At 45.2% G+C, this 12,666-nt stretch overlaps 1 protein-coding gene across 3 annotated transcripts in view; it reads right to left on the bottom strand.

The window, feature by feature from the left end:
- Nucleotides 1–12,317, bottom strand: part of Baz1a (bromodomain adjacent to zinc finger domain 1A) — a 75,930-nt gene extending 63,613 nt beyond the window's left edge. The window contains exons 1-3 of one of the 3 annotated variants that reach the window (XM_075947441.1): nt 12,131–12,317; nt 11,614–11,756; nt 1,477–1,755 (exon numbers count right to left, since the gene is read on the bottom strand). In XM_075947441.1, coding sequence (XP_075803556.1) covers nt 1,477–1,755; nt 11,614–11,726 — 392 coding nt within the window. In that variant the 5' untranslated portion in view covers nt 11,727–11,756; nt 12,131–12,317. The remainder of the gene's footprint in view (nt 1–1,476; nt 1,756–11,613; nt 11,757–12,130) is intronic. The other 2 variants (XM_075947439.1, XM_075947440.1) reach the window with 2 other exon arrangements.
- Between the last annotated feature and the right edge of the window lie 349 nt (nt 12,318–12,666).

Raw genomic sequence — 12,666 nt, 5'->3', positions numbered from 1 at the left:
ATAGAGAACTATGGTTGATATTTAGAAAAGAAAAAACAGAGAGGCAGGGAGATGGCTCAGCGGCTAAAGGCACCTGCTGCCAAGCCTGAGGACCTGAGTTTGAACCTCAAGACATGTATTATAGTCAAAGGAGAGAACCAACACAAAAGATTGCCTTTGGACCTGGTGTGTACATGTATACACACACACGCACAATAAATAAAACAAAGAAACAAATAGTAATTAAAAAATTTAAATATGCCTACCACTGGCTTCTTAAGATTCCCTTTTCTACTTAACGCATACCTAATGCTTGTTAAAATAAGACTTTCATCACTTCTCCAACTAGTCTCTTTTGCTGTTTTTTTGTTTTTTTGTTTGTTTGTTTGTTTTGTTTTTGAGGCAGTATTAGTCTGCAGTTCAGGCTGACCTGGAACTCACAACACAGTCCAGGCTGGCTAGGGCTCACAGCAGTCCTCCTAACCTCCATTTTCCAAGCGCTGGAATTACAGGCATGAGCCCTTATTAAGCTCATGTATGTGTACACCTGCACCTGTGGGCACAGGTGGGCATGCATGAGGATGGAGGCCAAAGGACAGCTTCAGTTGCCATTGCTCAGATGGTATCCACTTTGTTTTTTCAGACAGTGTATAGTGTTCTGCTAGCATGTGGGCCACCACAGTGGCTGGGAACTGAACTCAGGACGTGGAAGACTTGACCTCTAAGTCATCTCTCCAGTTTTCCGATGTCTTACCCTCCTGCTTCTACCTTACAGGACACAGGAGTGCTGAGATGATGGGCTCACACCACCACAAATAGTTACAGAGTGCTGGGGAGCAAACCAAGGGCTTTGTGGGTGCTAGGTTCTCAATAAAGGTATGTGAAAATGTATTTTTTTTTTTTAAGGGACAGAAACATACAAAAAAGTGGAGTATGTACAACACAGTTCTAGTTTTGTTAAATAAAATATTGAAAACCATCAAAACATACAAGTATATTTAAACTATTATTTAGTATGAGGATTATGGTGGATATCATTATTTTAGGCTTTTTAAATATGGAGTGTCCATATAATGGGGTTTACTTTATATTAAGTTAAAGAGAAGGTGGTTTACATAGCAATATAACCTAAAAAATATTACCTATTACATTAAAAGAGTACTGTGTCTATGTATGTTTGTACAGATACATAGACATACACATATTTTTGATGGCACACACATGGAAAGATATGTAAAAAGTAACTATCACAGGACAATCCATCTGTAGGCTAACAGGGTAGCTAAAGAACGCAAAAGAAAGATTTCCATATTTCACCTGTGGGGTGGGTTGTTTTTAAGACAAGCTTGTTATGCTGCCCAAGCTAACTCAGACCCATAATGTTCCTGCCTTAACTTTCTAAATGCTGACATTAGAGGCATGTAGCATCACACCTGGTGATAATTTAACTTTTGAGCAATTTGTGCTTATCAATAGGGAAAATTAAAAGTACTTTACCTTGTTCCATTGTTCCTAATGACTTCCACAGTTTCTTCAACAAAATATCGGTCCTTGATATATGCAAAGATATCATCACAAATCTCATGTAAGCGTGAGCGATGGGTGAGGTTGGTCAAGTATAAAACTGGAATAATTAGTGGCTCTGGGAAGCTCTGAAGATTCTGTCTTGCTCTTTTTTCTGATTCAAGTGCTTCCTGATAGGTCAGTCCAGGTCTGCCCGTCACTGCACAACTCCACACAAGGCTGTTGCACAGAATGGTTCGTTCAAAAAAGTCACTGATTAAGAAACAAAAACAAAATCCCATTACCTATCATTTCATAAAATTTACATTACTAAAATCAACACCACTATGACCTTTTCCCTTATGCCACCTCATCAACTTACTTAATAATACAAGACTAAGAAAAGGTCTTTAAGCTCACACAGCAGCTTAAATGTGCTATCAGGGAAGTTGAACAAGTTGTACCAGTTCTGAAATTTGGAACCAAACTGAAAGCAAATTCAACTTTTCTTTTTCCTTTTAATTTTAAAGTGTTTTGTTGAAAAGAACTCACAACACTAACATTAATTAGCCATGATATTTTAACAGACCTTAATAGTAGAAATACTAATAAATCTAGGTACCTAACATGATAAAAAGTCAGTCAATAAGCAGTGAAAGAATTCTTAATAATAGGGGCAAACAATCTTACTTCAAGTCTGTGTCTTCCTTTATTTTCTATTTACAGTGTGTAATGACTTTACCTTTGCAGAAAAACAAAATAGAAAAAGGAAAGCAGCAACAATACAGAAAAAAGGAAGGGAAGGTGGAAAGAGGGCGAGGAGGGGAGAACTTGCAAAAGCAGAGATTTTGGAAATGCTAGCCAGAAATCGGGCTGTAAGCCGGGCCCGGGGCTCACTCATGAGTCATTCCAGCACTCAGGAGTCTGAAGGAGGAGATTTCCAACAATTTCAAGGCCTCCAAGTGAGTTCCAGTTCAGTCTAAGCTACAATTTAAAACTGTCTAAAAAATAAAGCAATGTGCCAGGAATGCTGTCATGCGTCTGTAAATGAAACACAGGAGGATCCAGGCTAGCCTTAGCTACCTGAGGTCCTATACAGAAAAAACAGCCTAGGGTAACAGCTAGGCACAGGGATAAAACGGCCATCCTAAATCCCTTGCAGGACCCATGTCAGCAGCTCACAACTCTAGCTCCCAGGAATCATATGCCTTAGGTTCCTGAGCTCACCTGCATAGACCCCCTCCCCACAAACATAATTTAAAAAAGAAATCTTAAAGCCAGGCAAAGGCAGGTGGATATCTAAGTTCAAAGCCAGCGTGATCTACACATAGCAAGTTTCAGGCCAGCCCAAGCTACACAGAGAAACCCTATTTCAAAAAACCAAAAATAAAAATCTTAAAAAAAAAAAGAAAGAAAACACATATGCCAAGTCAGATGACCCTGGCTCTATATGAAGAGCCTTTTTTGAAGTGTGTTTTGGTGCAATGAGGGGTTATTTTTAAAAGAGACAAACAAGAGCCTTCAGAGGAAGGCAAAATAGAGTAGGAAATACTAGAACATCTTTTTTCAAGTAGTACTAAGGGTTAGATCTTAAAGAAGGCATAAAGTTAAAGAATACCAGTAGGGGTGGTGGGATGGAACCTGTTTTTAATAAGCAATTAAGTTTGTGTCATAATAATTTATTAACTAAGAGGCAAGGATTTAGATAAGTTATTTTTTCAAGCATGCAGAATAAAATGGATATAAATAACATTAAAATAATTTACATTTTTATGTTAAATATTTTGTATTAAGCCTACTACACACATAAAATCGTTTCAACTGCTTAATGGTCCACAAGGCCAGGAAACAGCTTCTATATCAGCTAAGTTCCAGGGTACTTGGGGCCCACAAGGCATGTAAAATCACTGCAGGGTGACAGTTAAGTTTAAATCAGGTTTCCATAGACACTAGACTTGAACACTGTCTAAAATGTTCAGTGAGCAATGGTATAAGTTCCATATGTAGCCATCAAGCAAGTTACCAGGTGGAAAAAATAGGGTATATGCCAGTGAGATAGTTCAGCAAACTGTCACCACCCTGAGAACCTAAATTCAATCCCCAGAAGCCACATGGCACAGAGAGACTAAATTCACAAGCTGCCTTGTGACTGATAAAAGTCCTCAGAGGTACCCAAGCTCATGTGTGTACACAATAATATAGAAATGTAAACTACAAAATGAGACAAAACAGCAAGCTGCCCTGCTCCTCCCATGAGGTCCCCCTCATCTCCTGCAAAACGTTCATGTTCTTATATTTCTTTTGGTCTCTAGATAGTTCTTGTTACACTGATAGCCTTGTGTGGCTAAGTTATCACAAGAGGAAAAGCCCATCACCCCAAAAGTACAGAGCCATCTACTGCACACTGTTGGAGGAGGGCCACTTGGTCGTCCCGGCTGCTCTCCACTTCTTCATCCTGGCCACCCAGAACCGAACAATCACACAGAAACTGTATTAATTAAATCACTGCTTGGCCCATTGCTCTAGCTTCTTAGTGGCTAACTCTTATATATTAATTCAACCCATTTCTATTAATCTGTGTATCGCCACATGGCTGTGGCTTACTGGCTAAAGTTCTGACGTCAGTCTCTGGTAGGGCTACAGGCTTCTTTCTCCCAGCATTCAGTTTAGTTTTCCCTGCCTACCTCTATTCTTTTGCCCTATCAGGCCAAGCCAGTTTTCTTTATTAATTGATCAGTCGTATTCACAGCATACAGAGGGGAATCCCACAACAGCACAACTTCACTTTAGCCCACTTTGTCTTTCTGCTCATACTTGACTCTGCATCATACACATTTAAATATGAAGTTTGTTAATACCAAATTTAAGAAGGTGGGTTACTGTCTCTTCAACATCTAATTTTACTAGTTTGAGCAAAAAGAAAATGCAAAGTATTATTTAATATGAATAACTTAAGATAACATAAATTACATCTGTTTATGACTGTAATCTTCAATAATCCTCTTTAGGATAGGGATATATTACTGCCTAGAAGCCAAATGCAGTCGTCTCTTGGGTTTGATTTTAGTGGCACACAATCACATCCTCACTCCGAGGTATTTGCTTGCTTTATCACTTCATTGATATAGAGTGTGGGAGACACCGTGACCAACACAGTCTAAAATATTTATTATCTGGTTGCTCACACACAAAAACATTTTTTTTCCTCTTCATCATCATTTCATAAGGAGAAATTCTGGGCTACAAGGTAAAATTTGTTTCTAAAATCTACAGCTCTGGTGAATGTGCTAAGAAACAGAGTGCAACAGGCTTTTAATTTGTTAGGGATTAGGAAAATGGAAAGCCTGGTGGATTTAAAACTTAGGGAACATCACATACAATTCAGATTAACACAAAGTGCACTTTACTTAAGGGCTGAAAGTCTTCTAGCCAGATACAAAATGTGGTGAGCTCCAGGACAACAGCAAAGATCTCAAGAATTGCCTTGCCCAAACAAAAATAATTAGCCATATACTAAAAAAATGAAATTCCTAACCTGAAATAGACCATGATATGCACAGGCTGAGAAATAGCCACGAGCTTCAAAATCAGAGATCAAAATCTTCAGGAGAAATTGACAAAGATGAGACATGCCCGGACTGGTGCTGGAGGTCAAAGTCCTTACTTAAAATGATGGATGTGAGCCAAGTGGTGACATATGCCTTTAATCCCAGCACTCAGGAGGCAGAGGCAGGCGGATCTCTGTGAGTTCGAGACCTGCCTGGTCTAGAGAGCTAATTCCAAGACATCTAGGGCTACACAGAGAAACCCTGTCTCAAAAAACCAAAGACCAATTTTAAGTGAAACTCAGAACTCATATTTCAGTGTTGATTTTTAATAGTTTCCCTTGCTTTAAACGTGTTCTTTACAGTATCTTCTATCTAGAATCTCTTTCTGCTCCACTTCATGTCCTGTGATCTCCATCTCTCAGGCTCCAATTTAGATATTCTCCTACTTGAGGGCTTCCCCAACTCCCAGCAAACATTTATTAGCCTCCTCTCGGATGTTTCCACTCTGCTGGCTTCCTAAGACACATGTGACTTACACACTTCTCACTAGGGAGACAAATGGTCTCAGCATCTTCAAAGCGTCCCCAAAGAAAACTGTCGCGAGTAGACGCTCTCAGTGAATGGTCCACATTCATTTGCATGTGCATTTTGATCCTACTATAAATGTAATGTAAATATCTGTGTTTTCTGATGGTCTTAGGCTACCCCTGTGAAAGGGTTGTTTGACCCCAATGGGGGTCACATCGTGACCCACAGGTTGAGAACCTCTGTCCTAAGAGGTTCACCAAAACAGAAAAAAGACGGTGTCAGAGGAGCACCTAAAGAAAGTTCAGCATTGAGGAACGGGACTTAACTAGCTTAAGAAGCCGAGGAAGTTCTTCCTGGCAGCTCCTTGAAGGCAAGCACAGGAACAACAGAAATTTTAAAAAGAAAGCTGAAATCACTATAGTTAAGACAAGCAATAAAGTTCAATGTCAGCATGGTCTACAAGAACTAGTTGCAGGACAGACTCCAAAGCTACGGAGAAGCCCTGTTTTGGTTGTGTGTGTTATGTGTTGAGAGTATAAGCACACGAGTGTGTCACAGTGAGTATGTGCAGAGGTCAGCTCTTTCTTTCTACTGTGGGTTCTGGGGATCAAATTCAACTCAGGTCGTCTGGTTTGCATTGCAAGTGCTGAGCCATCTCGCTGGCCCAATTTTGACTGTATTTTCATTAATAACATCAGATTATAATAAATATCCTAACCCCAATTTGTTTGCGAAGAAAGCTAAAGGTGCTCAGACTCCTTTGAAATATGACTTTATTTATTAGGATGTGTGTGGATATTTTGCTTGCATGTATGTTGGTGCACTGTGTATGTGTCTGGTGCTCACAGAGCCCAAAAGAGGGCACTGGATTCCCAACAACCATGAGTGCTGGGAACTGCACCCAGGTCTTCTGGAAGAAGAGCCAATGCTCTTAACTGCTCATCTCTCCAGGCCCAACACTGATTGCTGATTTTCTTAGACAGGGAGTCTAAGTTTTATCAGACCTTGAATCCAGGGTGGCCACTGTTTTCATCACACCTACTTACACTCTCAACATACATAGCACACGTAGGCACGCACACGCGCGCACACACACACACACACACACACACACACACACACACACACACACTCTCCCCCACCCCAGATAGGTTTTCTCCATAGTCTGTCCTGGAACTAGCTCCCCTAGACCAGGCTGACCTTGAATTCCCAGAGATCCGCCTGCCTCTGTAAAGGACACCACAGCCCGGCCACTCTCAAACTTTTTAAAATTCATCCTAAAGAACTTGTGGACATACTTTATTGCTTGCCCTTGTCTTAACTACAGTGATTTAAGCTCTTTCTTTTTAAAATTTCTGTTGTCCCCGTGCTTGCCTTCAAGGAGTTGCCAGAGAATATATTGAGACCGCCTCTCCTCTCCTTCCTATTCCCCACCTCCCAGGTCTGTCTCTGTCTCCGTCTCTCTCTGTTCTGGAGCAGCTGAGAACACCCTCTTCAGGTGAGAAAAGACATCTCTTCAGAGTACCACACTTGTGTCAGCGCTCATTTCTTATTCTATTCAAGATCAGTTTTGCCTCTAACTGGACAGAGTTAAGTGCATGAGCCCAAAGGAAACTAGCAAAACCAAACTGAGAATCCATACAATAGTGAGACCAACAAAATGGATTATTATTTCAATCCATGAAGCTCTGGGGTACTACTGATATACATGTTTTGAATGAAGAAAACTGTGTTAACATTAAAAAGCATGATGTGTTAAGCATAAGAAAGAAAGCTGAAAACAGTAGTGGGGCGCCCTTTAATCCCAGCACTCCAGGAGGCAGAGGAGCCAGGAGGAGTGGGGCAAACCTTTAATCCCAGCACTCCAGGAGGCAGAGGCTGACAGATCTCAGTGAGTTTTTGGAGGCCAAGTCTGGTCTACAAAGAGAGTTCCAGGGCAGTCAAGCCTGTTACATAGAAAAACCAAAATAAATAAAAATAAAATAAATAAAAAGAAAAAATATGAACCATTTAGGAATATCTGCTGTACCCTAGGAAAAAAGGACCTGTGAACTCAACAGTCAGAGACATGTAACCAACATATTCCTACACAGGAGCTAAGTGCACCTAATTTAAAGACACTGGCTCAAAAGATTATCCACATTCCCTTGAAAAGTGCATGCTCACCAGACCGACTACAGCTAGATTTCACGTGTCCCGTCATCAGTGTGAGAACTGGCTGGTATGACAAGCATTTTACCCCACGGTAAACTGATGGCACCAGGTGTGGTGGCACATGCCTGTAATCTCAGCACGCAAGCGCAAGAGGATCCCAAGTTCCTGGCCAGCTTGTCATTCATAAACAGACAGCATTCTTCTGATTTGCCCACTACTACCAAGAGCTTAATTGCGGAGGGGCATAGGAAAGGTCAGTGCTGAACAGACAAGAAAGTGGTGCCATCTACAGAAACACAGCGTGTAATTCTAGCTTCTTTGTGCATATGTCTACAGCCTCTGACAACAGCTAGAATTCCTCACATAAAATATGAACTAAAATTCTGGTGCCATCAGTGGCTGAATATGTGATTACAACTGCAATCAATACTCTGACACCTTTCCTCATTTACAAAAGGGCTGAATTAACAACAAAGAATTGATGAACAACAAAAGCAAAACGTATTATAAGCTATCAAATCCTTTTCACTGGCTGAAACAAGCTGAACTGTCTACTAGTTTGAGGTGGAAAACAATAGTAAACTTTATATTCTAAATGTAAACCTTCAATTCTAAGCAACCAAAAAAAAAGAGTTCAAGACATTAAGTCAGTAGACAATAGAACAAATCATTAGGAAATTATATGATGCATAATTTCTAATATTCAACTATTTTTAGCAACTAACCAGGTAGTAGTGGCTCCGCCTTTAATTCCAGCACTTGGGAGGCAGACAGGTGGATCTCTGTGAGTTTGAGGCCAGCCTGATCTACAGGGCAGTGCCAGGACAGGCTCTAAAGCTACAGAGAAACCCTGTCTTGAAAAACAAAAAACACAAAGCAAAAATTGTGTTCCCATCAAAATTACAGTATCTTTCCCTGACTTGAAACTAGATTTTGCACTTTAACATGTATATTTGCCTACAGTTAATGTGGTATTTGTAATAGGTTTCCAGAAAGCAGGTCAAACAAGAGTTAGCAATTAGTTCAGAAACACGCAGTTCAAACCACTTCAACAGAGGAATTTATACTGTAAACGACCCATCTGTGTTAGAGAACACATGGGGTCTTGGAGACCAAAGGAATCAAGCACAGGATACAGGAGAAGATGGTGACAACAGCTGCTTGGAAAGAAAAGAGGAAGTGGACTACAACCCAGCGGAACACTATTTAGCAATGAAAAGTTTCGGACAAACTACTAACGAGTAAAACGTTTGTTAGGAAATGAGAAAGGCTGGAAGCTCTTAAAAAAAAACCTCTCTAAGTGCAGCAGAAATTTACATTCAAGAAATAAGAAGAAAACTGAAGGAACTGGGTGAGCATAGATAAATATTCAGACAAATACAAGGTTTTTTTCAAACTATAAAAGATAACCTTCAAATCCACACAAACTAATCTGAGATGTTAGTTCAAACAGGCTTCCTTCAGTTTCTCCAGGTCATATACCATCCAACCTAAATGCATTTCACGAAAAGTGACTTTTTACCATTTGAGGGTAAGAGATGATTTTTTTTTCTTGAAAAATTTTCTTGGTTTTTCGAGACTAGGTTTCTCTGTAATAACAACCCTGGCTGTCCTGGAACTTGATTTGTAGCCCAGGCTGGCCTCAAACTCATAGAGATCCACCTGCCTCTGTCTCCTGAGTACTAGGATTAAAGGTATACGCCACACAACGGCAGCTTTCCATTTCAGTCAATTTAAAAATAATGATTAGATACCTAAGGAGATGATGCAATTTTGTTTAGGACAAATGATCAAGTATCTCTGCTACCAAATTAATAATCTCTCTTAAAGTTTAACTCCCAAAGCCTCAAATACTTCAGCACTAGAGGAGAAAAGATTTTTGTTTTTGTTTGCTTTGCTTTAAGCTATCTTTAAATATTTTAATATCCTAAGATTACAAAACATACAATTCCTCACTTTTTGTGTTGGGATGCCAAAAATTTTCATCCCAGCATTTCAGATTTCTCCGTGATTAGAATAATTCATTTCGGGAACCAAAAGTACACCAAGAGGGCTTAATTTACAGATGAGAAAAGTCAAAGTTACCTTGTGTTCTACAGTGAGGGCTGCCTCTTTTGTTGTCTGGGTCTAATTTTGTAACCCAGACTGACTGGCCCAGGAGTCACTCTGTGGCCCAAGCTAGCCTTGGACCTGCAAACCTCCTGTTCAGCCTCCTGAGTACTGTATAAAGGGCCTTTTTGAAAGACTGCTTATATCAGAGGGAAGAAGAGTTTGGGATGTAAGTCTATTAGTTGTTTCCCGGTACTCTTAAGTTCAAAAACAATCAGAAATGCTACTAAGGACTTTAGCTTAGACTTTAGAAGAAAATATGAAGACATAACCTTGTACAGTTAGCCAACTCAAATCCACTTACGAAGTTACAAGAGTGCACTCAAAGTAATAAAACAAGTCTGTACAGGAGCTCAGGGAGATGTGCACTCCTACTTAAGGTACTGTTTGGTGAAAAGTACCATCTAGTCCTCCAGATAACACCTTTACCTGTAACCCCTTCTAGGGAGCTGAAGGGAGAGGGTGTAACTTGGAACTGACTTTTCCCTATTGCTCTACTTTCTCAGGCAGCCGCAGGGTTTGCCTGAAGACCTCCCTGGATCAAGCCTTCTCCCCCCCCAGCCCCCCACACTCTGAAATCCTCCTACACACCACGTACTTTGTTGCTATTAACACACGGTTTCTAAGCCACAAAGAGAGGCTGCGTGGAGGATAAGGGAGGAGAAAAAGGCTGTTCCTGTGACTGATCAGTTCGGGTCCCTGTTTCAACCCGGATCACTGAGACCAACTTCTTTACGGCTTCGTGTCACTGAGCGAGCGGAGCTCTTGGCTCTACCAGGCAACGAACTGAAAATTCGGGAGCTGAAGCTACATCTGCAAGCAGCAGCTTCGGGTTCTTATCAAAACAAAAGCAGTGGCACATGTCAGGCGCCCACATGCGCGGGGAAGACGGGGGGGGGGGGGGATAAAGAGGCGACAGACTGGAGCTGGAGTTGAACTTGTCTGTCTAACCACCCCCCCCAACTCCCACGGCCGTGCGCTCGCCTACACGAAAGCAAAAAAGAGGGGCGTCCCGGGGGCCCCAGTAGCCTCCCACTCCTTTCCCCCACGCTCGGCCCGACTTCTTCCTCGCCGGTCTCCCGGGGGCGGAGACGCGAGTTCCCCGGGGACGGGAGTTAGTCACCCAGAAGAGGGGGTGACAGAGCGCGGCTCGCGTCGCACACTCCCAGGCCTAGGCGGCGCGGGACGCGAGGCCGCCGCTCGGGACACCCGTGGCCCCAACGCCCCCAGCGCCGGTCCCGGTTCTCCCGGCCGGCTGAGGAGTCCCTCGCTGCTCAGCGGAGCGAGCCTCCACTCCGGCCCCGGTCCCTCACCTTCGCCCTGGCAGCCCCCACTCCCCCCCCCCAAAAAAATGTCAGAAGCCACGCGCGACCGCGAGTAGCCAGTCCCCGGGGCCGGCTGTTTCCTGCCCTCGGGGTCAGGGATTCCCTCTCCCGGCTGCGGGACGGCGGCGGCGAGCGGCTGACCCGGCGGGGATCCCGGAACCGGCGAGCGCGTGCGGCCGGCCGAGCGCGGCGGGCGGGGAGGGGCGATCCGGGGAGTTTCCGCCCGCCCGCCCGCCAGCCCGGCCGGCGAACGCGGCGACTGCGAGCGGTCCCCGGGCCTCCGCGGGCCCCGCCGCCCGCCGCCCCACGCGGTCACGGCGCGCGGGGGAGGGGCGGCCCGGTCACCCGGTCGCGAGCCCCCGGGAGAGACGAGAGGAGAGACAGACAGACAAAAGGGCGCGGGGGCGGCTGTCCCCGCTGCCCCGGCGCCCAGCTCCCGCTGCCCCCGCCACCGCCGCCGGCCTTACTCGTAGTGGCGGAAGATCTCGTTGGTGACTTTACAGTAGAAAACTTCCTCGTCCGGCCGCAGGTCCCCCGGCGGCTTCTGCCTAACGAACGGCTTTCGGTGGAGCAGCGGCATCTCCCGGCTGCGCGCGTCCGCCCCGCGTCCCTAGAGCAAATTGGAGGGAAAGGAAAGCCGGTAAGGTGGGGAGCGCCGGGGTGAGCTGAGCTGCCTTTTGTGTGACTGACGCGTCCCGGTCCTCCCAGCCGCCGCCGCCGCCACCAACACGGCCGCCGCTGGGGTGCCGAGTCAGTCAGTCAGTCAGTCAGTCAGCCGGGCGGCCCCGGCGCGCCCCGCGGGCGCCTCACAATGGGGCGGCTGCCCCCTCCCCCAGCGCCGCTCCCGGCCGCCGCCGCCGCACCGGGACTCGCAATGTGCTAGACGCCGCTCCGACCCCCGCAGCAGGGAGGCCACGGATTCCCCCCGGGCGCCGGGGCGCTTTGTTCCCGGGTCCCCGGGACCCCGGCCGGCGAGCCCCTCACCTGCGAGCGCCCGCCCGCCGCCGCACCTTCCCACGAGGAACGCCACGAGGGCCCAGCCGCCCCGCCCCGGAGTCTCTCCCGGCCGCCGCCGCTCGCACTGCCACTGGCCGGCTCGGCGCGGGGGGATCGCGTCCCGCCGGCGCTTCCCCGCCTCTCCGCGCTCCTGGGAAGTTTCTGAGCTACTTTCGGCTCCGAAGGAGGAAGAGCCGCGGGGAGGAGCTTTGCGCTTCTCGCTTCTACCTTTTTATTGGCTACTGGATGACTTTTACAGCCTGTCACTGATACAGGAAGAGACGGCGGAGAGCCTGGGAGAGCTACATTATTAATTAATGGAGCAACCCCTCGTGAAGAATCAGAAGCATCCTCCATGTTTGAGATTATCAGCCAGAAGATCTAGGGAAAGCGCCAGCGCTCCCGAAACACATGGCTGACAAAGTAAAGCCCTCTTCACTGCCAGTGTGCTACCGGCGCTCAGCTCTTCAAAGGGATTCCAATTCCGATTTAAAGTGCTTTTTGAAGAAAAGAAGCGAAGGAAA

The sequence above is a fragment of the Microtus pennsylvanicus genome, chromosome 14 (genome assembly GCF_037038515.1).
Source record: "Microtus pennsylvanicus isolate mMicPen1 chromosome 14, mMicPen1.hap1, whole genome shotgun sequence".
Taxonomy (NCBI): domain Eukaryota; kingdom Metazoa; phylum Chordata; class Mammalia; order Rodentia; family Cricetidae; genus Microtus; species Microtus pennsylvanicus.
The sequence above is the reverse complement of the archived record's forward strand: the minus strand, read 5'-3'. Positions and strand labels throughout refer to the sequence as shown.